The 25,667-nt window shown below is 54.8% G+C and overlaps 1 protein-coding gene across 1 annotated transcript in view; it reads left to right on the forward strand.

Annotated features, from left to right (window-relative positions):
• Window positions 1-655: 655 nt before the first annotated feature.
• The window catches only part of MAMDC4 (MAM domain containing 4), a 57,417-nt gene continuing 32,405 nt past the window's right edge, over window positions 656-25,667 (forward strand). Inside the window, exons 1-11 of the mRNA XM_042843481.2 lie at window positions 656-890; window positions 8,798-8,911; window positions 9,563-9,736; window positions 10,169-10,294; window positions 12,894-13,039; window positions 13,731-13,800; window positions 14,498-14,626; window positions 15,985-16,131; window positions 19,169-19,269; window positions 20,107-20,268; window positions 24,440-24,530. Of these exons, the coding sequence (XP_042699415.2) occupies window positions 851-890; window positions 8,798-8,911; window positions 9,563-9,736; window positions 10,169-10,294; window positions 12,894-13,039; window positions 13,731-13,800; window positions 14,498-14,626; window positions 15,985-16,131; window positions 19,169-19,269; window positions 20,107-20,268; window positions 24,440-24,530 (1,300 nt within the window). The 5' untranslated portion in view covers window positions 656-850. The remainder of the gene's footprint in view (window positions 891-8,797; window positions 8,912-9,562; window positions 9,737-10,168; window positions 10,295-12,893; window positions 13,040-13,730; window positions 13,801-14,497; window positions 14,627-15,984; window positions 16,132-19,168; window positions 19,270-20,106; window positions 20,269-24,439; window positions 24,531-25,667) is intronic.

The following is a 25,667-nucleotide window of genomic DNA, read 5'->3' on the forward strand; positions in this document are numbered from 1 at the left end:
GGAGTGTGAACCCGGGGTAGGGGTTGTCCAAAAGTCCAGCTGTTGATCACATGGGCTTCTGGAGCTACTCGGTTAGAGGGGAGTATGCAGGCTCTGACCCTGCCTAAGGCCAGCAGCCGCTACCCAGATGTGGGCACACGCACTCAGCCAGTGCATGCCACAAGCCCCAGGTGTGACTCAGCAGCAGTCCCCTGGCAGCTCAGCACTGATGGCCTCCAGAGTCCCCTACCTGGAAAGTATCAGGGGGTAGCCGTGTTAGTCTGTATCTACAAAAGCAACAAGGAGTCTGGTGGCACCTTAAAGACTAACAGATTTATTTGGGCGTAAGCTTTCGTGAGTAAAAACCTCACTTCTTCGGATGCATTTTTTTCCCCTACCTGGAAAGACAGTGGGTAGCAAGGGTGGGGGAGGGGGTAAAGTGAGGACAAGTGAGGGCTCCTCAGGGGCTGGCTGGGGATACCCAGGAGTTCCCTGTTGTGGACCCCCTGAGAGACCCCTACTATCTCCCCCCCAACACACACTCCTCCTGGGAGTGAGATGGGTCCATGGTCACTGTTCCCCAGGATGTGTGATACCGGCGCCGCCAAAAAGCTGTCATTCTGCTCCACCCCTGAATGTCCCTGGCTACAGTGTCAGTTCCATAGGCAAATGCCCTGCTGATAAAACCTGCTCCCCTGGGACTGATTGCACTGGGATCAAGAGCTCTGCAGCGTGGGTAAGAGCTGGGGCTGAAGTCCAGAGCTTGTCAAGTCCTTGGGAGCTGGTTCCAGCCTTCGCTCTGCAGCACAGCCCCTCCAGCAGCTGTGTTAGCTCCCAGCTGCACACCTGCCCCGGGGCACAGGCTCGGGAGATGCCTGCGCGGCTGTTCCTCTTGGTTCTGCTGCTCTCTGGTAAGTTCTCCTCACGGACGGACGGACGCAGCACTTCCCAGCGGGACATTTCTGGGGGAGGGCGGGGGACAAGCCACCACTTGCTAGTTCAGATTCAACCTCCACATGTAACTTCTCTGAGTCCCATTGTGTGGGATTGTAACCTCCCACCGTGCCAGGGCTTTAAGGAGACGTTTTGCCCTTAAACAAGAAGCTGAGGCCAGATTGCCTTTGATCATGCCACATGTTAGACCGGATAGTTCCCTTGGACTGTGTTGCCACAGAGCAAAAGGTAGGTTGAGCCTTGAATGACTCCACACTAAAGGAAGGAGTGTTGTCTAGTGGTTAGAGCATCAGACTCGCATTCAGCGAACCTAACTTCTATTCCCAGCTTTGCCACTGATTCCCTGGGTGACCTTGGGCAAGTCACTGCCTCTCTCCATGCCTCAGTTTCCCCTTTGTCATGTCTCTTTAGACTGGGCTTTTCAGCACAGGGTCTGGTTTCTCACTTGGTGTTTGTACAGCATTGAGCACAATGGGAGCCTGAGCTCAGGTGGCGCCTCCAGACACCACTGAAATACAAACACTAGAGCTGTTCCCGAGGGAACAGGAACAGGAAATGCTGACTTGAGTAAATCAAACAGACTGATTTAATCAGAATGCTGCTGGGAGATTACTGAACTGGTTTATTTCAGCTGTATCGTGTGGACACATTTAATATAATGGATCAATTCCCGTTGTTCAGTTATTCGTTAGGCACAGTCCCCTAGCGCCTAGGAGCCTTTGTCCTGGACCAGGAACCCTTTGTGCTAGGTGTTGTGCAAACACAGACCCAAACGATTGTCCCCACTCTAAAGAGCTTCACACCGAATCGAGCAGAGAATAGGCAGCTGGATGATAAAGTCTAAAGGAAAATTTTTGATAAAATCAGACTCCTGGCAACCCTAGGTGGAGGGCCCAGGGCTCCCCCCAGCAGCCTGGACTCCCTGGGCAGTTCTTACCAGGGCCCTGCTGGCTCCAGCTTCTGGCTTGGCCAGGGATCAGGGCCTTGGGTGGGATGGGGAGGAGCAGAGGCAGGGTGCAGTGGCGATGGAGGTGTGTGGGGGGGGGCCCAAATGTTCTTTGTGCCCAGGGCCCCAATAAATCTTAATGTGCCTCCGTCAAGGGAGGTGGATTTCAAACCTGAGTGTTAGGTCCATCCTCTCCAGGTTGGGATGTGAACGCTGATTGGGTGTCAGCAATGCCATTCAAATATCAGTAATACTGGCATTGCTCAGGCTCTGACTCTTCCTCGGGTGTATGTTCATTTTATGACAAGATTGATACAGGGTTATTGCACACCTGAGTGATCAGGAACTATTAGAGCTGTGCAGAGCCAGAAATGCCAGTTCACAAAGGATTTTGAAATATGGCTTCATTCAGAATTGGAATGAAACTGCACAATATTGAAATTCTCCATGAAGGAAAATTCTAAAAAAAATTAAGTTTTGTTTCAATTTTGACTTTTTTCAAGTTTTGTACCCTATTATTATGAATTACAGATAATGTATTGGCCTATAGTATATAACAGAATAGAAAATCAAACTGAAACAAAAAGTTATTTCAAACTGAAAAATTGAAATGTTTCATTCTGACAATTTTGCCTAACTTTAATGCCCAGAAAGATACAGGAACAAATTATTAAACAATCAATTTGTAAGGATAATAGTTTATAAGGACTAGCCAGCTTGGATTTGTCAAGAACAAATCATGCCAAACCAACTCAATTTCCTCCTTCGACAGGATTACTGACCTAGTGGATGTGGGGAAGGGGAAGCAGTAGACGTGCTATAGCTTGATTTTAGTAAGGCTTTTGATACGGTCCCACATGACATTCTCATAAGCAAATCAGGGAAATGTGGTCTAGATGAAATTACTATAATGTGGATGCAAGACTGGTTGAAAAACCATATTCAAAGAGTAGTTATCAATAGTTCACTGTCAAAATGGAATGAAGTATCTAGTGGGGTCAGTCCTGGGTCTGATACTATTCAATATATTAATGAATGATTAGGATAATGGATTAGAAAGTGTGCTTATGAAATTTGTGAATGACACCAAGCTAGGAGGGGTTGCAAACACTTTGAAGGCCAGGATTAGAATTCAGAACTAGAGAACTGGTCTGAAAGCAACAAGAGGGAATTCAATAAAGACAAGTGCAAAAGTACTTCACTTAGGCAGGAAAAATCAAATGCCCAAGTACAAAATGGGGACTAACTGTCAAAGTGGTAGCACTGCTGAAAAGGCTCTGGGGGTTATAGTGGATTGCAAATTGAATATGAGTCACCAGTGTGATGCAGTTGGGAAAAAGACTAACATAATTCTGGGTGTATTAACAGAAATGTCATATGTAAGACACAGGCGATAACTGTGCCACTCTACTTGGGCCTGGTGAGGCCTCAGCTTGGAGTCCTGTGTCTAGTTCTGTGCGCCGCACTTCAAGAAATCTGTGGACAAATGGAGGGAGACCAGAGGAGAGCAATAAAAAAGATAAAAGGTTTAGAAAACCTGACCTGTGAGGAAATGTGACAAAAACTGGGCCTGTTTAGTCTTGAGAAGACTGAGGGCTTGTCTACACTTACCGGGGGATCAACACGGTGATCGATGCATCTAGTGAAGACCCGCTAAATTAACTGCAGATCACTCTCCCGTCGACTCCTGTACTCCGCTGGATCGAGAAGAGTAAGGGGAGTCGACGGGAGCGCGTCTCCATTGACATTGCGTAGTGTGGACCCCGCGGGAAGCAGAGCTAAGCTACGTCGACTTGAGTTATGCCAGTCACGTCACTCAAATTGCATAGCTTAGATTGACTTTTCCCTTTAGAGTAGACAAGGCCTGAGAGGGGACCTGATAGCAGTCTTCAGATATGTTAAAGTCTTTTATAAAGAGGCCGGTGACCAATTGTTCTCCATGCACCCTGGGATCTTATAAACCCCGTCACTGGAGGTTTATAAGAACAGGCTGGACAAACACCTGTCAGGGATGGTCTAGGTTTCCTTGGTTCTGTCTCAGTGCAGGGGGCTGGACTACATGGCCTCTCAAGATCCCTTCCAGCCGGACATGTCTATAATTCTATGACAATGTCAAAATGGGACATTTCAACAGTGTTAGGATTTTTTTTTCTGGTTTTCTTCCAAGGTGAAATTCCAGAGCACTCAATGAGTGGAGTGTTCCACTGTTATCAGACTCCCATGCCGACGGAATACGGTTCTGTCAAAGCTCTTCTGCCCAGCTCTATTAGCTACAGTGCTGTAGGAGCCACCCAAGGTGTGGACTACATTGCCCAGCACTGCATGACCTCTTGGGCCACATGGCTCCATATGGCTCTGCCAGGAACATTTCTTCACCTGGAGAAACCTGTCAGACAGAGATGTGAGCTCTGCCCCCCACAGACAGTGCCAGCTGGCACTGAGACAGGCCTAGTGGAAGGGATTATGGGATAAAGCACGTTCTGAAGCAGGCTTGAAAGAATTCAGGGAGGGGAAGTTGTTACATTCCATTTCTGGCACATTTCCATAACCATGTTGGTTCAATTGCCTAGGATTTGGTTAAAATACAATAATACTGTGATGCTGGCAGACCAGGTGCCAGTTCATGTCAAAGCCCCAGGCCTCACTGCACGTTTACAAATGCTTGGCTGGAAGCCAGGCCAATTCACTAGTGTATCCGTATAGATCCAAGTGATTGTTAAATGTGTATTTAAACTTCATGACAATGAATGGGACATTAAATGCATTGTTTTCACTTATCTGTATCCCATTATAATGTAATAGCAAACATCTACATTGTGTACACCCCTGTAACTAAATAACCCCTCAAACGAGAAAGAGGCCTTGTGGAATGCAAATAAAGAACTAACAGAAAAGTGCTAATTTCAAATCAATTGTGTGTCATTGTGTGTGATGATCAGAGATCAAAGACTTAAAATGCATTCCTCACTCTCTGTCCTCAGAGAAGGAGCCCATGTGGGAATAGACACTGACAGCTTGTCTTCTGTCAGAAGATATAAGAATGGATTCAGGGGAAGATCCTTCATGTCTGGACTGTTTGGACTCTTACAGGGAAGTGCACTGGATGCAAAGCAGAGATCCCCAGAAACAATCTGGGTACCCTGAAAGACTTTTGGGAAACTGGCAGTTTATTACATCACTGACACCATTTGGAGTTACAAACTGTGACTCTATGCATCCGATGAAGTGGGTTTTAGCCCATGAAAGCTTATGTCCAAATAAATGTGTTAGTCTCTAAGGTGCCACAAGGACTCCTCGTTGTTTTTGCTGATACACACTAACACGGCTACCCCTCTGAAACCTGTGACTCACCTGTTCATATATTTTACTTGCTTTAACCTCAATAACTCTCATTTCCTTTTCTTAGCTAATAAACCTATAGTTAAAAGAACAGGAGTACTTGTGGCACCTTAGAGACTAACAAATTTATTAGAGCATATGCATCCGAAGAAGTGGGCTGTAGTCCACGAAAGCTTATGCTCTAATAAATTTGTTAGTCTCTAAGGTGCCACAAGTACTCCTGTTCTTTTTGCAGATACAGACTAACACGGCTGCTACTCTGAAACCTATAGTTAGTTTACTATAGAATTGGCTGCCAGCCTTGTCTTTGGTGTAAGATCTGGAGTACCAGTTGATCTGGGGTAAGTGGCTGGTCTCTGGAGACTGGGAGCAACCTGATGCGGTGTGATTTTTGGCGTGACCATTTATTACAAAGGCGATTTTGTCTGGGTGACAGGATAGACTGGTAGGGTTACCAACATTCTGATTGCAGAAAACCGAACACCCTTGCCCCGCCCCCTATCCGACTCCTTCCACGGGGCCCCACCCCTTGCTCACTTGATCCCCCCTCCCTCCATCTCTTGCTCTCCCCCACCCTCACTCAATATTTTCACCACGCTGGGGCAAGGAGTTGGGGTGCAGGAGGGGGTAAGGACTCTGGCTGGGGGTGTGGGCTCGGGGGTGGGGCTGGGGATGAGGAATTTGGTGTGCAGAAGGGGGCTCTGGGATGGGGTCAAGGGGTTCAGTGTGTGGGAGGGGGTGCAGGGTGCAGGCTCTGGGAGGGTGTAGGAGGGGATTCCAACCTGGGGTTGGGGTGTGGGAGGGAGTGCAGGGTGCAGGCTCTGGCCAGGCAGTGCTTACCTCAAGCGGCCCCCAGAAGCGGTGACATGTCCCTTTGACTCCTAGGCATAGGGGTGGCCACAGGGGCTCCATATGCTGCCCCCACCCGCAGGCGCCATCCCCGCAGCTCCCATTGGCTGCAGTTCCTGGCCAATGGGAGCTGCAGAGTTGGCGCTCGGGGCGGAGCACGAGCCCCCGGCGACCCCTAAGCCTAGGTGCTGGACATGCTTCCGGGAGCTGCACGGAGCCAGGGCAGGTAGGGACTAGCCTGCCTTAGCCCCGCTGCACCGCTGCCCGGACTTTTAGTGGCCCAGTTAGCGGTGCTGACTGGAGCCACCAGGGTCCCTCTTTGACCAGGCGTTCCAGTCGAAAACCGGACGCTTGGCAACCCTATAGACTGGAGAGTCCAAGGGAACTGTCTGTGACTCCATGGTAAGACTGGTAGAGTGATCCAGGAGTTCACATTTGTTATGGGCTTGGTGAAGTCTAATTATAGGCCACATCACCAGCTTGCGGTGTCTGCCGTTTTCTGATAGTCTGCCCTGCGGTCGGCACTCATGGTCATGAGCCACTCCAGACAGCATGACAAATGTTCAGTTAAATAACATCACTATTTTGTGATGCTCACAAAGGTTATGCAGGAGTGTGAGTGCCAACCTCAGGACTGCCTCAGGGTACCAACCCCAAATGTTGTGAGTTCTATACTTAGATTTCACCAACCAAATGCACCAAGTGAAAACTCCTCAGGCACCCAAACCATGCCCCCGCCCTGCCCCTTCCATCAATGCCTGGCCCATGCACTGCCCCTACCCCCGAGGCCCTGCCACCACGGCACCCCTTCTCCCTGAGGCCCTGCCCCTTCCCCCTAGGCCCCGCCCCTGCGCCGCCTCTTCCCCTCAAGACCCCATCCCCTGCTTACTCCTCTCCGCCCCCTGTCACTCACCCTTACAGACGGTAAAAAGTGATGGGGCCATGGCCCCCTGCCCTCCCCCCCGCCCCCGTTCTGGCATCCCTGGTCACAGACAGTCCCCTTGGGTTCTCCAGTCTGTCTTGCCACACAGGTGATTATAGCTCTGTGGTAGTTGGCCCCTTACACCAAGAATCACAGCAATTTTCAGGTTATTTCTGATCCCAATGGACCAGTCACTTATCCCAATCAGTTGTGCTTTAGGTCTCACCCCAAAGACAAAGTCTGTAGTCAACCCTATAGTAAACTATATGAAGACGTATTAAATAGGAAAAGGAAATTAGAGTGTTATTTGCAAGCCAGCCAGCAAATATAGACACACAACTGACACAAATGAATTACAGGCTTAGGTTTCAAAAGATAATACAGGCTTCTGTAATCAGCAAGCTCTGTATGTCCTTTAGGGCTAACCCAGGCTAAGCAGCCGAGGATCTCTTGATTATGCCTAAAAACAACTTGTGCCCCCCTGCGCCTGAGTCCAAGCAGCCTAGAGACCTTAGTTCCTTCGGTTGAGGTTTTTATCCCCCTCCTGCCATGTGCTCTGAGCTGCAAACTCAGCAGAGGGCAGCGTCCACATCCACTCCGGTGACTCATCTTCACCGGACGGGAGCAGCAGAGCAACTGTAGGAGTCTTTTTGTTGACAGTTTGTCAATCCAGATGTGGGGAGTTTCCAGTTGTAAGAACCAACCAGAGCCCACCTGGCATTGCTGAGTCTCCTCTTGGGGGTGGGGGGGGGAGTGTAACAATTTCTGTAGAAGAGCAGCTCCCTCTCCTGTATGGCAATTCAGTCCCAGAGGCTCCCAATACACCCACTCCAATATTACCTTCCAATCTGGAGCACAGATATTATAGGTAAGATGAATTCCGGCAGCAACTCACAAGCATTCAATAGAGTCTAGACACTAAAAAGTTTCTTATAATTCTAGTACCTGTTTTATCGCTCTTAAGCCACGTGTCCAGTTGAGAAACGGAACCCTGGTGTGAGCTGGTGCCTGGTCTGCTGGTGTTACATGTTAATCTCCAGATTTCAAGGCACTTTACAAGGCTGGGTCAGCACCATTCTCTTCATTTTACGATGGGGAAACCGAGGCACGGAGAGGGGACGTGACTTCCCAAGGTGTCACAGAGAGCTGGGAATAGATCTCAAGCCCCATTTCCCGCTGGAACCCACTCTCTCCCAGAGCTGGCACTATACCCCCAGCGTCCTGAGCTCTCACCATGCGACCAGGCTCCCGCCCACCCCTGACATTAGAAGTATTTTATGGTGTATTTGAGACATGCCACTGTAAGGCAGGAGAATCCAAAGCTCAAATGTAGCCTGTGGGTCTTCAACTCCAGATCCCAAGAGACCAGTGAGTTCCCACCCGCCTAGCCCCAAATGCTGACGGGGCAGCTGCCTTAGCTCTTTTTCATCACATGGTGACTTTCGCTGGGATTTTGCCTCCATCCATGTTTGCCCATTAATTCAGCCCCTGAATTGTGGTAAATGACCTCCACAAAGCCACCATCTTCCTCCTGCAGCCACAGGCTGATGCGAAAGAGAACCAGGCCAAGCTACAGCCCAGCTGGAAAGGGCAGCCCTGCAATCTCCGCCGCAGATCCCCAGCCTAGCTCTGCAGGTGCTGAGGCTCAGAGAACTCAGAGCAGCTGCTCCCCACCTGTCAGGCCTCCAAGCCTCCAGATTCACAACCTGGTGTCAACCCCCTGCAGAGATGGGAGCCAGTGGCCAGGGCCAGGCCTCAGTGCTGCTTGGGGCTGGCCCCCTGATGCTGGCTTTTATCCTCTCTGGTAGCTTGGCCTCACCCTGGCGTCCAGTCCATCTTCATCAACAGATGCAGCAGTCCTGCCCCGAAGGTGTGTGACTTTGTTTGCGACTGCAGGGACTGCTCCGATGAGAACCAGTGCGGTGAGTCCCGGCTGCCTCTCACTCTTGCTCTTTGGCTTCTGGCTGCTCTTTCCTGCATAGCAGCTTTCCTGGGATTAGCCTCGGGTTCCCCAGGGTCCTGGGCCCCGAACCTGCTCCAAGAAAAGAGTAGGGAACCAGGTAGGGTTGCCAATCCTCCAGGACTGGCCTGGAGTCTCCTGGAATCGGCATCCATCTCCTTGAAAGCAATCCAGGAGATTTTACTAGGATATTTTAAGAAAATGACATTATGTCATGTTGGGGGTGGGGGGGGGGGGGAAATCTCCCGGAATAGCTTCAGTCAGAGTTGGCAACCTAGAACCAGGGCCCCACTGCACCACACAAGGATGGGCCAATGGCCCTGAATGAGACAAATGCACTGCAGGGCTACGCAACTGTGGCTTTCCTGCTAGCTCTGCCTGGCACGAGAGCCACCTCAAGTTATCCACATGCCACTTACTCACCCACCTAAGTACCCACTCTCCTCACCAGTTCCACTCATCCCCCACTCCCCTACCCCCTCCCACAGGAATCCCCAAATGTCCGATGCTGCTGATTTCTCACCAGCAGAAACGTCCTGGAATCTGCTACTCCCAGGAATGAGTCCTGCCCAGCCCTCCGGAGCACTAATCACTCTCCTCTGCTTCCCAGCAGGTTATCACAAAGAATCAGTCACGCTGGGAACTCCCTTCACCTGCGATTTTGAAGAGGGCAACTGTGGCTGGAAGGACGTGAGCACCTCTGTCTACAGATGGGTCACAGACCGAGCCAGCGTCGCCATGTGGGGGACAGGACCCAGCGCCGATCACACCCGGGGCACTGATCTGGGTAACCGCACCACATTCTGCTGGGTAGCCTGTGGCCACTCTCGTTACCTCTGCACTGGGGTATCGAGCTGAAAAAATCGCTCTCCCTGCAGCAGCTGTACCTGACGAGCGTCTAGGGGTAGGGTGCACTGTGGTGTTCAGAACAGATCCACCTGTGATCGGCACACGGTGGCTCTTCGGGACTCCTTAGCCCTGGTGCTTTAAGGCTGGGATTATAAATGCACAAAATCATTCCTCCTGTTGGTCTGTGTTAGAGCCTAAGAACTGGAGCCTGGTTTTTGCTTGCTGGAGGTGAGGCTCCTGATGAGAACACACGTACTGTGGCATTCGCGATGGGCCTGTTTCCCATGGAGTAGATCAGGGAAGGGAATGTGTTTCCTTCTCTGCCTCCCCTCGCAATGTGAATGATCCTCCTGATGTATGCTCTCCCCAGGCTGGTACATGGCTGCAGAGATGCGCAGAAACACGTTTGCTGCCATCGCTAGGTTAAGGTCCCCTGTGATGCGACAAGCGGCAGCCACCTGTGAGATCCGAGCATGGTATCGCCTGTGGGAAACAGGTAAAGGTGTACACACTGCACTACACCAGTGCTGTGCTGGGGGATGGACCCAGCCTCTCCTGCCCCTGGCACAAGCACAGGGACAAGATCTGTGCCTAGTGTTCAAAGGAGCACTGGAAGGGGCAGGACTGCTGCAGAGGGTGGAGGCCGGGATGGGAAGCTGGCCAGGACAACTGACGGGGTGGGGTTGCTCCCAGCCCGTTGATGTGCTATTGTCTGGTATAGGGAGGGGTGCATGCCTATCCAAAACAGCTGGTACAGGACCCTTCTGGAGCCAGGATCTGGGCTTGATGGAGCCCTGTCTGATCCGATCTGGCAGTTCTTATATTCCTTGTGTGAACTGAATTGTCAATGTTTTAGCAGCTACTGAGCACCAGATACCATTGGTGTTACTATGAATAGCCCCTGCCTTCCACTCACCCACTTTCTTCTGAGGATCCATAAGCATTTTACAGACATTTCTGACTCCTCACAGTCTCCCTGTGATGTGGGGAATAATATAATCCCCATGTTATGGTTGGGGAAACTGAGGCACAGAGGGGGAAGGAATTTGCCCAACTTCACCCAGTGAGTGGGTGGCAGAGCCAGGGACAGGGTCAGAATCTATCATACTCTGTCCGGGTCTCTAGAGGGCCACTGGGGCCAGAGAGACCTTTCCAGCTGCTAGGCCCCCAGAACTGGGTCCTTCTGGTGAGATTAAAGCAGAACCTTACAGACCTCAGGAATCCTGGTTCCCAGTTGCCTAGAAACTGTAACGCACAAGCCAGGCTGGCCTCGCACCCTGAGCAGCAGCATTCTGTGTTGCTGTGCAGAAGGCTTGAGTGGGGGGCACCATGGTGCCCGAGCTAGGATGAGAGGATGGCACTGGCTGATGCTATAAGAACATAAGAACGGCCAGACTGGGTCAGACCAAAGGTCCATCTAGCCCAGTATCCTGTCTTCCGACAGTGGCCAATGCCAGGTGCCCCAGGGGCAATGAACAGAGCAGGTAATCATCAAGTGATCCATCCCCTGTCGCCCATTCCCAGCTTCTGGCAAACAGAGGCTAGGGACACCATCCCTGCCCATCCTGACTAATAGCTATTGATGGACCTGTCCTCCAGGAATTTATCTAGTTCTTTTTTGAACCCTCTTATAGTCTTGGCCTTCACAACATCCTCTGACAAGGAGTTGCACAGGTTGACTGTGCGTTGTGTGAAAAAATACTTCCTTTTGTTTGTTTTAAACCTATTGCCTATTAATTTCATTTTGTGGCCCCTAGTTCTTGTGTTATGAGAAGGAGTAAATAACACTTCCTTATTTACTTTCTCCACACCAGTAGGGTTACCATATTTTGAGTGTCCAAAAAGAGGACACTCCACGGGGCCCCAGCCCCGCCCCCAGCCCCGCCCACGCCCCACGCCCCAACTCCGCCCTTCCCCAAAGTCTCCGCCCCCTCCCCTGCTTCCCGCGAACATTTGATTCGCGAGAAGCCTGAAGCAGGTAAGGGGGGTGGGGGTGGGGGGAGGAGGCGCGGCCCAGTCTGGCCCCCTCGGCGTCTCCAGCCCGGGTCGGCTCGGGCCCTGGGGTGCCGACCCCGGGCCAGCCCCCGACCAAGCACCGCCGTCCCGGCCCAGCACCGCCGTCCCGGCCCCGGCCCCAGCTCAGCACCCCCGGCCCAGCACCGCCGGCCCCCGGCCCAGCACACCCGGCCCCCGGCCCAGCACCGCCGGCCCCCGGCCCAGCACCGCTGGCCCGGCCCCGGCCCGGCCCCAGCGGCCCGGCCCCAGCCCCCGGCTCAGCACCGCCGGCCCGGCCCCAGCCCAGCACCGCCGGCCCGGCCCCCGGCCCAGCACCGCCGGCCCGGCCTCGGTCCCCGGCCCAGCACCGCCAGCCCCGCATGTCCCGATTTTCCCGGACATGTCCGGCTTTTTGGGATTTCCCCCCGGACGGGGATTTGAAGCCCAAAAAGCCGGACATGTCCGGGAAAATCCCGACATATGGTAACCCTACACACCTGTCGTGATTTTATAGACCTCTATCATATCCTCCCTTAGTCGTCTATTTTCCAAGCTGAAAAGTTCAAGTCTTATTAATCTCTCCTCAGACAGAAGCCATTCCATACCCCTCATCATTTTTGTTGCCCTTTTCTGAACCTTTTCCAAGTCCAATAGATCTTTTTTGAGATGGGGCGACCACATCTGAATGCAGTATTCAAGATGTGGACGTATCATGGGTTGATATAGCGGCAACATGATATTTTCTGTCTTATTATCTATCCCTTTCTTAATGATCCCCAACATTCTGTTTGCTTTTTTGACTGCCGCTGCACACTGAGTGGATCTTTTCGGAGAATTATCCACAATGATGCCAAGATCTCTTTCGTGAATGATAACAACTAATTTAGACCCCGTCATTTTATATGTAAAGTTGGGATTATGTTTTCCAATGTGCATTACTTTGCATTTATCAATGTTGAATTTCACCTGCCATTTTGTTGCCCAGTCACCCAGTTTTGAGAGAATTGGTGACTAGAGACTGGCACGTCATGTGGGGCACTCGGGGGATGCCCCAGGCTGGAGGAGAGCTCATGTGATCCTGGATCCTGGCTTGCTTGTAGGGCTTAACGAGACGGTGCAGCCGGCTCTGTGGGTGGAGCTGACATATGACAATGAGACCAGAACGCTGTGGCAGAGTCCCAAGAGCAGCATCTCTGCCTGGCAGGAGCTGGTTGCATACACAGGCCGGGTGCCAGGGGAGTTCCAGGTGAGAAACCAACCATCAGCTTGCTCCGCGCCCCCTGGCAACAGCCTGACCAAGTTGGCAGAGCCTGAGCACATGCAGGCCTCCCAGGCCAGCTAGGAATGATGTGCTGATACGTGGCCCTCCAGTGAATGGGGCGTCGGACACTGCCTGTGGGGCAGCCCCACACCTATCTCCCAGGGAAGCGCAGAGCTGCAAAGGCAGGGAAAGGGCTGGGTAGACATTGCAGCTGTGGCGTGTGGTGGCCAGAGATAGGTCACACGGGAACCAGCCGGCTCTGGAGATCAGGGCACCGGTTCGATATTGGCCCACAGCATTAGCATAGAACCAGGCCAGTGGCCAGACGGACTCTAGACAGTCCACATGTGACAAGCTTGTGTCTACAGACCCCCTTTGAGAGGGGCTAGTGCTCGGTGGGTGATGGGCCCTGGACAGGGGGCCTGCCCAGCAAATGCAAACTCTGCAACACCTGCTGGGGGGCTCATGTCAGCTCTGGCTGAGGGAGGCTACTTGCCCCCCCTGCGGGGGAAGAGCAGGCAGAAGTCTCCCCCCTCCCCATTCCCACAGGAGGGGAGGGGGAAGAGGGCGCAGAAGGACCCCAGCGGCTGCGGGTGGTCAGGCCCACGCCTTGGGCCGTGTCAGGTGTGCTGGTGTCTAGGCTGTGCCCACACCGGGGTTTCCCTTCTCTTGGCAGATAACCCTCTCCTCGCGGCAGAGCTCCTTGCAGCTGGACGATGTGGAGTTCAGGAGCTGTGGCTTGCCGCGTAAGGCAGCACCTGCCTCTACCCGGGGTGCTGCGCTTGGCTGTGGAGTCAGGAGGGAGCCAGTGCAAAGCCCCCAGACGCTTCCCTTGTTCCTTTAGCCTCCCCTTCCTCCCCTCGGCATGCCCAGGGCAGGACAGAGCCCCTGGACTAGAGCACACAAGCCCCCTCTGAAGGGCTGCTGCTGCGTGGGGAAGCGGGCACGCTCGCTGCACTGTGGCAGCTATTTCCACCCCCCGGCTGGCTGTGGATGTTGTGGATTCCCTGGGACCCCGGAGCTGGGCGGGGGTCAGAGGAAGTGAGCGCTCTGCTGGCTGGAGAGGGCCCACTGCCCAGAGCATATGTGTGACCAGAGCTGTCACTGGGGCTGCACGTCGTGCCCGCATCGACACCTGTAATGCACTTGAGCAGAGCCCCAGTCACCTATGCTGTGCTGGCTTCAGAGTCCCACTGCTGCTCTTCTCAGCCAGGCTGGGCCCAGCGGCCCTGGCCACAGACCCGCAGCAAGGGCTAAGCCCAGCTAGCGGCATTCGGCTTTCCCCAACCCTCACAGCCTCATGCCCCCTCAACTCCCCGGGAGGCCCCAAGCACTACCAGGCTGCCACGCCCGCGCCATCTCTGGGGAGTGGGCACCAGACCTGCAAAGCTGGGATCTGCCCTATAGCTCTGAGTGAGTTAACCCTTTCCTGCCTGCACTCAGCGCCCCTGAGACTAGAGTGTGGCCCGGAGGAGAGGCACTGCAGCCGTGGATCATGTGTGCAGCTGGAGCAGCTCTGTGATGGCACCGACGACTGCGGGGATCTGTCAGACGAATCCGCCACTGAGTGCAGTGAGTGTTCCCGGGCCACCAGGGGCTGGAGAGTGGGCAGGGTTCCCAGGCTGGAGAGTGGGCAGCCGTCAGGGGCTGGAGAGCACCGGCTGCCAGGGGCTGGAGAGTGGGCAGCGTTCCCGAGCCGCTGGAGAGCATCAGCTCTCAGGGGCAGGAGAGCAGGTAGCATTTCCGAGCTGGAGACCAGCAACCATCAGGGGCTGGAGAGCACCGGCCGCCAGGGCTGGATATCAGGCAGCATTCATGGGCCAGAGAGCACTGGCCTCCAGGGGCCCGTGAGTGGGCAGCGTTCCCAGGCCAGAGAGCGCTGAGCACCGGCCGCCAGGGGCTGGAGAGCGGGCAGCGTTGGTGGCCGGGGAGCAGTGATGCTGTTAAATCCAGACAGGAACCACAGAGTGTGTGTGTGTTGGAGTCAGAGGTGGATGGGACCCAGTGGGTCTTTCCCAGACCACCCTGGGGGAGCAGGCTATGATTGCTGGGGGGCTTTGTGCCTGAATGCCTCCCAAGAGCAAAGGGTTTGGCCAAATCTTGCCATGTGCCACCCTGCTGCGCGAGCTGGGCCTGGCCCAGCACCTGGGAACTTTGGCATTGCCTGGTTCCATCTGGACGGGGAGGCGTTGAAGCAGCCTGTCCCCACCTTCCAAGGCTGTATTTGCTGGGAACATCCCCCCAAGCCCAGAGCCCTGCCCCTGGGCTAAAGGGCCTAGGACACCCAGCCACACAGTTCTGGCTCCTCCTAGAGAGGGCGGTGGCACGTGTGCCCACATGCCCAGGCACCCCCAGTCAGCTCCCTGGGTATCTCTGGCCTGGATCTGAGCCAGCCTAGCCCGAGTGGTTCTGCTCCCTTTGCAGGCTGCTCCAGACAACTCCCCACTGTCCGCTGGGCATCCCGGCGAAAGCCCCAGGGGCGCCTGTGTGGGCAGAGGAGTGGGTCTGCCCCCAGCCCTCCTTGCTGCCAGGGCCAGGAGAACTGAACCCGGTACCACCCTCCCCATGGCTCTCCATGCCACTGAGTGCCGGCTGTTCTCACCACCACCACCCCAGCGGGCAGATAGCAGTACCCTGTGTATGCATCCGAAGAAGTGAGGTTTTTACTCACGAAAGCTTATGCCCAAATAAATCTGTTAGTCTTTAAGGTGCCACCAGACTCCTTGTTGTTTTTGTAGATACAGACTAACACGGCTACCCCCTGATACTTGAGTACCCTGTGTGCGGATGCAAGAGAGAGAAATCACCCATGAAGGGGCTAATGAGGGGAGACTCCAGCCCTGGGGATGCCCTGCAGAGCCCTCCTGCCAGGTGGTGAAGGGAACCCCCGTGTGGTGTCACCCCCATTGCCACCTTCTTTCTCCTGCCAGGATTGTTCACCACCTGTTCCTTTGAGAGTGGCTGGTGTGGCTGGAACACTGGGCCCGATTACCCAACCTGGGTCAGGAACACAAGCCTCCACCTCGCGCCTGGGGCCCGCAGCCCCACACGGGACCACAGCAGCAACAGCAGGACAGGTACCTCTGCAACCCCCTTAGGGCTGCTGGGCCCCCCCGTGCTGCACCCATCCTGTCAGGAGAGGGAAGCGGAGTCAGGGATACACCAGGGGCCTGGGCCGCTAAGGGGCTGAGTAGTTCTGCTGTGTGTGTCTAGGGCTGAGCAGATGCCAGAGTCTGACACTGTTCCCTACCCCCCAGAATGCTGCTGCCTGGAGTGATGTGTGGGGCCAGGTAACACTCTGTGGAGAGGCCAGGGAGAAGCAGCTTGCAGATCCCACCCATTCCTGTCCCCTCCTGGTCATCAGGTCACTGTGACTTTAGGGTTGGCTCAACTCTGCTCTTACTGCTGTGAGGACTCCATGCAGAGGGAGGGTTTGGATTTCCCTGGAATATTTCCTGCCCTGAGCCCTGGCCTGGCGCAAGCCTGTTCACTACTACAGCTCAGAGCCCAAGAGAAGCTGATGCTTTGCTTGCTCAGTTATTCGGTCACTGAACAGGGCCCAGGCTGGTTCTTTGGGCTCGTGGAATAATCACACCCATACTAGGGACAGGTTCCACACAGGCTGCCTTTACTACCTTGATTATGGGGGTTCCCACAATGCACCACTGGCCCTCTGGGGTGGCTGGATGGAGCAGGCTCCAAAGCCATGTCTTAGACCCCTCTGCTGGTGGTGCTGACCTGCCTGCAGGCCCCCCGCCTGCAGAGTCCTTGGCCTCTGGGTAAGGGGACAGCCATAATGTCCTCCTGGAAAGCAAGCTCAGTGATTACTGGAAGGCACGGCTAAGAAAATAGAGCATAACAAATGTTAAACATTAACCCCCTGCCAACACACCTGGGACAGGCTGGGACCTCTGAGCCCTTGCGGAGGAGATAAAAGCAACCTGACCTTACTGCTCCCACAGAGGATGAGCTGTTCCCTCTGACACAGCACATCAGAGTGACCTTTGAGTCTGACAGTCCTTCCCCAAACACCCGGTGCTGACAGGTAGGAGTTCCGGCCCGAAGCTGCTCTCCTGCGTCAGTACATTCAGATGTTGTGCTCGGTGTGTCCATGCACAGCAAGAGGTGTCTCTGCCCCCGCCAGCGCAGAACGGGGTGTTGGGAGAGAAGTCCTAAGTCACTGGCCTAGCCAGGGGCGGCACAACCCATTAGGTGACCGAGGCGCTCGCCTAGGGCACTACAATTTGGGGGGCGGCGACCGTGGCGGTATTTCGGTGGCAGAACCGTCTGCCGCCTCTGTGGGGGGCGGTATTTCGGGGCAGGACCTTCCGCCGCCTAGGGCAGCAGAAAAGCTGGCGGCGCTCCTGGTCCTAGCCACTCTGCTCCTTAGCTCGCTCGTTGCTTTGACTGTTGGATTTCTCAGTTGTCACAGGTACATTCTGATGTGCTCATGTCTGTTTCAAACAGGGTCTTTGTTCCAGGGGTGGGTGATGGCATCAGAGGTCCCCAAGTTAAAGCAGCTCTCAGGCCTTTATGCAAGCAAAATCTTACCAGATCTTTGTCTTCCTTCCTGCAGTCACCCCCCTTTGCATATTGCTAGGGAGTGCCTTCCATGCTCATTGGGGCGCATGCTAGTGAAACACCAACCAGCAGTTCACCATGGGAACCAGCTTGTGCATGGAAGGTCACAACATTAAAAACCAAATGTGCAAGTGCATGGAGGGGGCCCTAGTCTGGAAAAGTTTCTGCTGTTCGAGGCTGGGGGCCTCGCTCCAGGTGGCAGTTTTCTCTCCATAGTATTTGCCTCTCTTCATCCTTCTTGCTGGGGACTCTTTCGGGGGGGCGGAGTTACTGGACGGGTCTAACAACAATCCCTAGCTCGCATGGAGCGCTAGTCATCAGGCAATCTCAGCTCCAGGGGCGCTGTCATTATCCCCATTCTACAGCTGGGGAAGCTGAGCCACAGAGCAGGGAAGTGACTTTCCCATGGTCCCCCTAGAGTCCACATCCCATTCCAGTGCTTTGGCCACTAGGCCACACTGCCTCCCCCCCCAAGCAGGTAGAGCATGGTGCATGCCCAGTAATACATGGGGCCTGGGTATAAAGCCAGCCTGGGGGGGGCTGTATCAATGTGTGCTTAGGGTTGCCAACTGTCCCTGCCTGCCCTGGCCGCCCCCCGCCCCCCCCCCCCCCCCGCCACTCTCGGAAGCGGCCAGCACATCCCTGTGGCCTCTGGAGGGTGGGCGAGGGGGTCTCTGCATGCTACCCCCGCCCCTTGTACCGACTCCGCAGCTCCCATTGGCCAGAAACTGCGGCCAATGGGAACTGTGGGGGTGGTGCCTGCAGGCAGGGGCAGTGCACAGAGCCCTTTGCCCCGCACAGGGGGCACAGGGATGTGTTGGCCGCTTCTGGGAGCAATGCATGGAGGGGGCAGTGTGTGGAGCCCCTGGGCCCCGCTTACCTCGTCGGCAGCACAGCAGGTCTAAGGCAGTTCCCAGCCAATGGGAGCTGCGGAGTCGGCGCTCGGGGTGTGGGCAGCGCACAGAGATTCCTGCCCTCCCCCCGCCAGGGGCCGCAGGGACATGCTGGCCACTTCTGGGAATGGTGTGGGGCCAGGGCAGACAGGGAGCCTGCCTTAGTCCCGCTGCGCCACCGACCGGGAGCCACCTAAGGTAAGTGCCACCCAGCCGGAGCCCGCACCCCTCACCCCCTCCCACACCCCAACTCCCTGAGTTAGCCTGGAGCCCCCTCCTGCACCCAAACTCCCTACCAGAGCCCGCACCCCACACTCACTCCCACACCCCAACCCCCTGCCCCAGCCCGCAGCCCCCTCCTGCACCCCAATTCCCTGCCCCAGCCCAGAGCCCCCTCCTGCACCCCAAACTCCTGCCCAGGCACAGCCAGGAGCCCTCTCGCACACTCTGAACCCCTCAGCCCCAACCCAGAGCCCACACCCCAACCCTCTGCCCCAGCCCACTGAAAGTGAGTGAGGGTGGGGGAGAGTGAGCAAGGGAGGGAGCGAGGTCTTGGAGAAGGGGCGGGGCAGGGGGTAGGGGGCAGGGCAGGGGTGGTTACGCAGTTGGCAACCCAATGTGTGCTGCTGATCTCCTGTAGGCTTTTTCCTGCACGTCAGTACCGGACCACAGGACCTGAGCAGCGGAGCGGCCAGACTCGTTAGTCCAACTTTCCAAGCAACCACGACCAGCTGCTGCTCTGTAAGTTGCCCCTGGGCTACCCGGCTGCGAGCCTCCTCTCGGCTTTGCCTGGACCGGGAAGGACGGCTGACGTCTTGAGAGTGGCTCCTATGCAGTGTCTAGGGACTGCAGGCAGGGCCCCTCTTCACCCACCTGCACCTCACCCTCTGGGGGCTGCTGCTGGGGAGAAACCAGCCCTTCAAGGCTTGCTGGAAACCACTGAACTCTGCAGGTGCCACAGGCCTCTGTGTTTGCCCGAGGAAGCTTGGGGGTTTGCTGGACAGCTGGTGCTCAGCTCCTGGCAGCTCCCAGCTAAGCAGCAGAGGGAAGGGCTGTGGATGAGCCGCACGAGGTGGGTATTTTATGGGAGCCTCAGCAGATCATTAGGCTTAAAATTCCCAAGCTCTGGATTTTACTGAGTCAAAGAGAGCCCTGGGCACCACCCCATTGGGCGGGAGGGACACTGACCTCCTCACCAGCCAGTCAGGATTCTCCAGCGCTAGGCACCTTCAGGAAGTTTGGGTGCTGATTGGCTGGTGAGGGTCGTGCTGTGGGCTGAGCAGCATCTCCTGGGCTCTTTGGGTGAGGAGAGCATGGCCCGGAGCCGGGCAGAGCCAGGCAGAGCTGCGGGGCACACTCCAGCCAGCACCCAGATAAACTGGGGGCTCTTCTGCAGCTGCCCTGCCCTCCTCATGCTGCCTCTGCTTTGGGCTGGGTGGCTGTGCCAAGGCCACGCTGGAGCCCGGGGCCTCCATCTTGGCTGGCTGCTCCTGGGCATGCAGGGATTGAGCCTGGCACTGAGTGGCAGGGGTTGGCAGAGTGAAGCGCTTATTGTCTGTGTGCTCGTTCCGGGTCCAGCTCGTGTTCTACTCCCACCTCTACGACTCGGCCACCAGCAGCCTCAACATCTACTACCAAACCAGCTCCAGCGTCATGCAGCTCGTGCGCACGAGGGCCGGGGACCTGGGTGATTACTGGTTCAGGGAGAAAGTGGACTTCAATGTGACCAAGAACTTCCAGGTGGGCAGCAAACCCTTCCTGTGCCACCCTGGGGGCTGGGCCAGCACAGGGTGCCAGGCCCATCTCCTGCCATGGAGAAGCAAGGCAATGTGGGTTTTAAGCCAGGGCCCAGTAGACCCATGGCCATGGTACAAAGCCACCCCCTCAGAAGGAACAAAGGGGAGAATGGGCATGAGCAGCTGCATCCCCTTGGAGCCGCTAGAAGGGTCCATCCCAGGAAGGGTTGGGGCAGCATGGGGCATGTTCCTGCCCAGGAGATACCTTTCTTGGGGATCACAGGGGCCTTCAGGCTCCAAGGATGCCGATTCAGCCCCATTCCCAGCCTGACCCTGCATCCCCATGACCTCATTCCCCATCAACTTCTGAAGTCACACTGTGACTGTGCCCCATTGAGCCAGGCCTTGGCTAGCCCTGCCCCAGTGCAGGGGGCACAGGATATGGGGAGAGCTCCCACCCACCATGCTACACGGCCACGGATAGGACACAGGGTCTCCTGTTGTGTCTTTCACACCCCAGCCGGGACAGCGGATTAAAGAGCTGGACCAGCACTAAGAATTGGGTGCTGCAGCCGAGCTTCCCTAGGGGAATGAATTACACCTTGTACATTGACCCACCTCACACACCCTATACCTGGCTACACAATGACCCCTTCCATATGTACACACTGACCTACCATCACACAGCCTAAACACTGACCTCTCCGTACCCTACACACTGACCCACCCTCATCACACAGCCTAAACACTGACCCCTCGGTACCCTACACACTGACCCACCTCCATCACACAGCCTAAACACTGACCCCTCGGTACCCTACACACTGACCCACCCTCATCACACATCCTAAACACTGACCCATCCGTACCCTACACACTGACCCACCTCCATCACACAGCCTAAACACTGACCCACCTCCACATCCTACACACTGACCCACCTCCATATCCTACACACTGACCACCACCATCACACAGCCTAAACACTGACCCACCTCCGTACCCTACACACTGACCCACCCTCATCACACAGCCTAAACACTGACCCACCTCCATACCCTACACACTGACCCACCCTCATCACACAGCCTAAACACTGACCCACCTCCACATCCTACACACTGACCCACCTCCGTACCCTACACACTGACCTACCATCACACAGCCTAAACACTGACCCCTCCGTACCCTACACACTGACCTACTATCACACAGCCTAAACACTGACCTCTCCATACCCTACACACTGACCTACTATCACACAGCCTAAACACTGACCTCTCCATACCCTACACACTGACCTACTATCACACAGCCTAAACACTGACCCCCTCCATACCCTACACACTGACCCACCTCCATACCCTACACACTGACCCACCCTCATCGCACAGCCTAAACACTGACCCACCTCCACATCCTACACACTGACCCACCTCCATATCCTACACACTGACCCACCCTCATCACACAGCGTAAACTCTGACCCCTCCGTACCCTACACACTGACCCACCTCCGTACCCTACACACTGACCCACCTCCATCACACAGCCTAAACACTGACCCACCTCCATACCCTACACACTGACTCACCCTCATCACATAGCCTAAACACTGACCCCGCCGTACTCTACACACTGACCCACCCTCATCACACAGCCTAAACACTGACCCACCTCCATACCCTACACTCTGACCCACCTCCATCACACAGCCTAAACACTGACCCCTCCGTACCCTACACACTGACCCACCCTCATCACACATCCTAAACACTGACCCATCTGTACCCTACACACTGACCCACCTCCATCACACAGCCTAAACACTGACCCACCTCCACATCCTACACACTGACCCACCTCCATATCCTACACACTGACCACCACCATCACACAGCCTAAACACTGACCCACCTCCGTACCCTACACACTGACCCACCCTCATCACACAGCCTAAACACTGACCCACCTCCATACCCTACACACTGACCCACCCTCATCACACAGCCTAAACACTGACCCACCTCCATACCCTACACACTGACCCACCCTCATCACACAGCCTAAACACTGACCCACCTCCACATCCTACACACTGACCCACCTCCGTACCCTACACACTGACCCACGCTCATCGCACAGCCTAAACACTGACCCACCTCCACATCCTACACACTGACCCACCTCCATACCCTACACACTGACCTACCATCACACAGCCTAAACACTGACCCCTCCGTACCCTACACACTGACCTACTATCACACAGCCTAAACACTGACCCCCTCCATACCCTACACACTGACCCACCTCTACATCCTACACACTGACCCACCTCCATACCCTACACACTGACCTACCATCACACAGCCTAAACACTGACCCCTCCGTACCCTACACACTGACCTACTATCACACAGCCTAAACACTGACCCACCTCCATATCCTACACACTGACCACCACCATCACACAGCCTAAACACTGACCCCCTCCATACCCTACAGACTGACCCACCTCTACATCCTACACACTGACCACCACCATCACACAGCCTAAACACTGACCCACCTCCACATCCTACACACTGACCCACCTCCATATCCTACACACTGACCACCACCATCACACAGCCTAAACACTGACCCCTCCGTACCCTACACACTGACCTACTATCACACAGCCTAAACACTGACCCCTCCGTACCCTACAAACTGACCCACCCTCATCACACAGCCTAAACACTGACCCCTCTGTACCCTACACACTGACCCACCTCCATCACACAGCCTAAACACTGACCCACGTCCACATCCTACACACTGACCCACCCTCATCACACATCCTAAACTCTGACCCATCCGTACCCTACACACTGACCCACCTCCATCACACAGCCTAAACACTGACCCACCTCCACATCCTACACACTGACCCACCCTCATCACACATCCTAAACTCTGACCCATCCGTACCCTACACACTGACCCACCTCCATCACACAGCCTAAACATTGACCTCTCCATACCCTACACACTGACTTACCATCACACAGCCTAAACACTGACCCCTCGGTACCCTACACACTGACCTACTATCACACAGCCTAAACACTGACCCCTCCGTACCCTACAAACTGACCCACCTCCATCACACAGCCTAAACATTGACCTCTCCATACCCTACACACTGACTTACCATCACACAGCCTAAACACTGACCCCTCGGTACCCTACACACTGACCTACTATCACACAGCCTAAACACTGACCTCTCGGTACCCTACACACTGACCTACCATCACACAGCCTAAACACTGACCCCTCCGTACCCTACAAACTGACCCACCCTCATCACACAGCCTAAACACTGACCCCTCGGTACCCTACACACTGACCTACCATCACACAGCCTAAACACTGACCCCTCGGTACCCTACACACTGACCTACTATCACACAGCCTAAACACTGACCCCTCCGTACCCTACAAACTGACCCACCTCCATCACACAGCCTAAACATTGACCTCTCCATACCCTACACACTGACTTACCATCACACAGCCTAAACACTGACCCCTCGGTACCCTACACACTGACCTACTATCACACAGCCTAAACACTGACCCCTCCGTACCCTACAAACTGACCCACCCTCATCACACAGCCTAAACACTGACCCCTCTGTACCCTACACACTGACCCACCTCCATCACACAGCCTAAACACTGACCCACCTCCACATCCTACACACTGACCCACCCTCATCACACATCCTAAACTCTGACCCATCCGTACCCTACACACTGACCCACCCTCATCAGACAACGTAAACACTGACCCACCTCCATACCCTACACACTGACCTACCATTGCATACACATTCATTGCACAGACCCACCGTATGTCGTCCCCCCCCGCCCCACCCATATGCCCTGAAACCATCTCCATGTAAGCCAAGCTTCCCCTGGGAAACAAATCACGCCAGTATCGGTCTTCATCACAACATACCATTTGCTTTCATTTGCCTATTAGGCAATGACCCTTCCATCCTCTGTCTCGCAGCCTCTTGCAGTTCCAGCAGACACCTCTGGCTGGGACTCCGTGGGGCGGGCCCCATTCCTGTGTGACTTCTGGGGTGTCCTGTTACCCGTAGCTCATTCTGTCCCTGCAGATCGTTCTTGAGGGCGTGATCGGAACAGGACACAAAGGCAGCATGGCCCTGGATGACCTGGTTCTATCTCCGGGCTGCGTCCCGGCTGCAGGTGAGCAGCCAGACAGGTCCCTCTGCTCACTCTTTGCCAGCTGCTGGACTGGAGTTTTAACCCTTAACTCCCTCTGCACGGGACTAATGGGCAGGGCAAGGTTAGTCCTGTCGCTGATGGCAGCTTCTTCAGGTCAACCTCAGGGCTGTGAGGTCATCCACTCCTGACTCCCTGTTCGCCATGCAGCACAGAATGGCTTAATATCTCTCTGCCTCTCTCTCCAGCTAGCCATCTGTCTGCCCCATACACCGCCTCTAGCTATAGCCCCAGGCAGAGGCAGATTAAGATTTCCTGGCGCCCTGGGCCAGAGCAATGTGTTTAGTCATAGAATCATAGACTATCAGGGTTGGAAGGGACCTCAGGAGGTCATCTAGTCCAACCCCCTGCATATATATAGTCCCTCCCCACTCCATCCACCTGTAGCCCCGCCTCTGTTCTGCCCCTTCTGCCTGTGGCCCCGTCCAGAGCCCCACCCCTTTCTGCCTCTTCCCCGGGGGGCAAGGAGTCCAGGAGAGCTGGCTGTATTTTAAAGAAGCCTTATTGAGGGCGCAGGAACAAACCATCCCGAAGTGCAGAAAGAATAGCAAATATGGCAGGCGACCAGCTTGGCTTAACAGTGAAATCTTCGGTGAGCTTAAACTCAAACAGGAAGCTTCCAAGAAGTGGAAATTTGGACAGATGACTAGGGAGGAGTATAAAAATACTGCTAGAGCATGTAGGGGTGTAATCGGAAAGGCCAAGGCACACTTGGAGTTGCAGCTAGTAAGGGATGTTAAGAGTAACAAGAAGGGTTTCTACAGGTATGTTAGCAGCAAGAAGAAGGTCAGGGAAAGTGTGGGCCCCTTACTGAATGGGGGAGGCAACCCTAATGAGAGATGATGTGGAAAAAGCTGAAGTACTCAATGCTTCTTTTGCCTCGGTCTTCACACACAAGGGCAGCTCCCATATTGCTACACTGGGCAGCACAGTATGGGGAGGAGGTGAGCAGCCCTCAGTGGTGAAAGAACAGGTTAGGACTATTTAGAAAAGCTGGACGTGCACAAGTCCATTGGTCCAGATCTAATGCATCCAAGGGTGCTGAGGGAGTTGGCTGATGTGATTGCAGAGCCATTGGTCATTATTTTTGAAAACTTGTGG

The sequence above is a fragment of the Chrysemys picta genome, chromosome 18, assembly GCF_011386835.1.
Source record: "Chrysemys picta bellii isolate R12L10 chromosome 18, ASM1138683v2, whole genome shotgun sequence".
NCBI lineage: Eukaryota > Metazoa > Chordata > Testudines > Emydidae > Chrysemys > Chrysemys picta.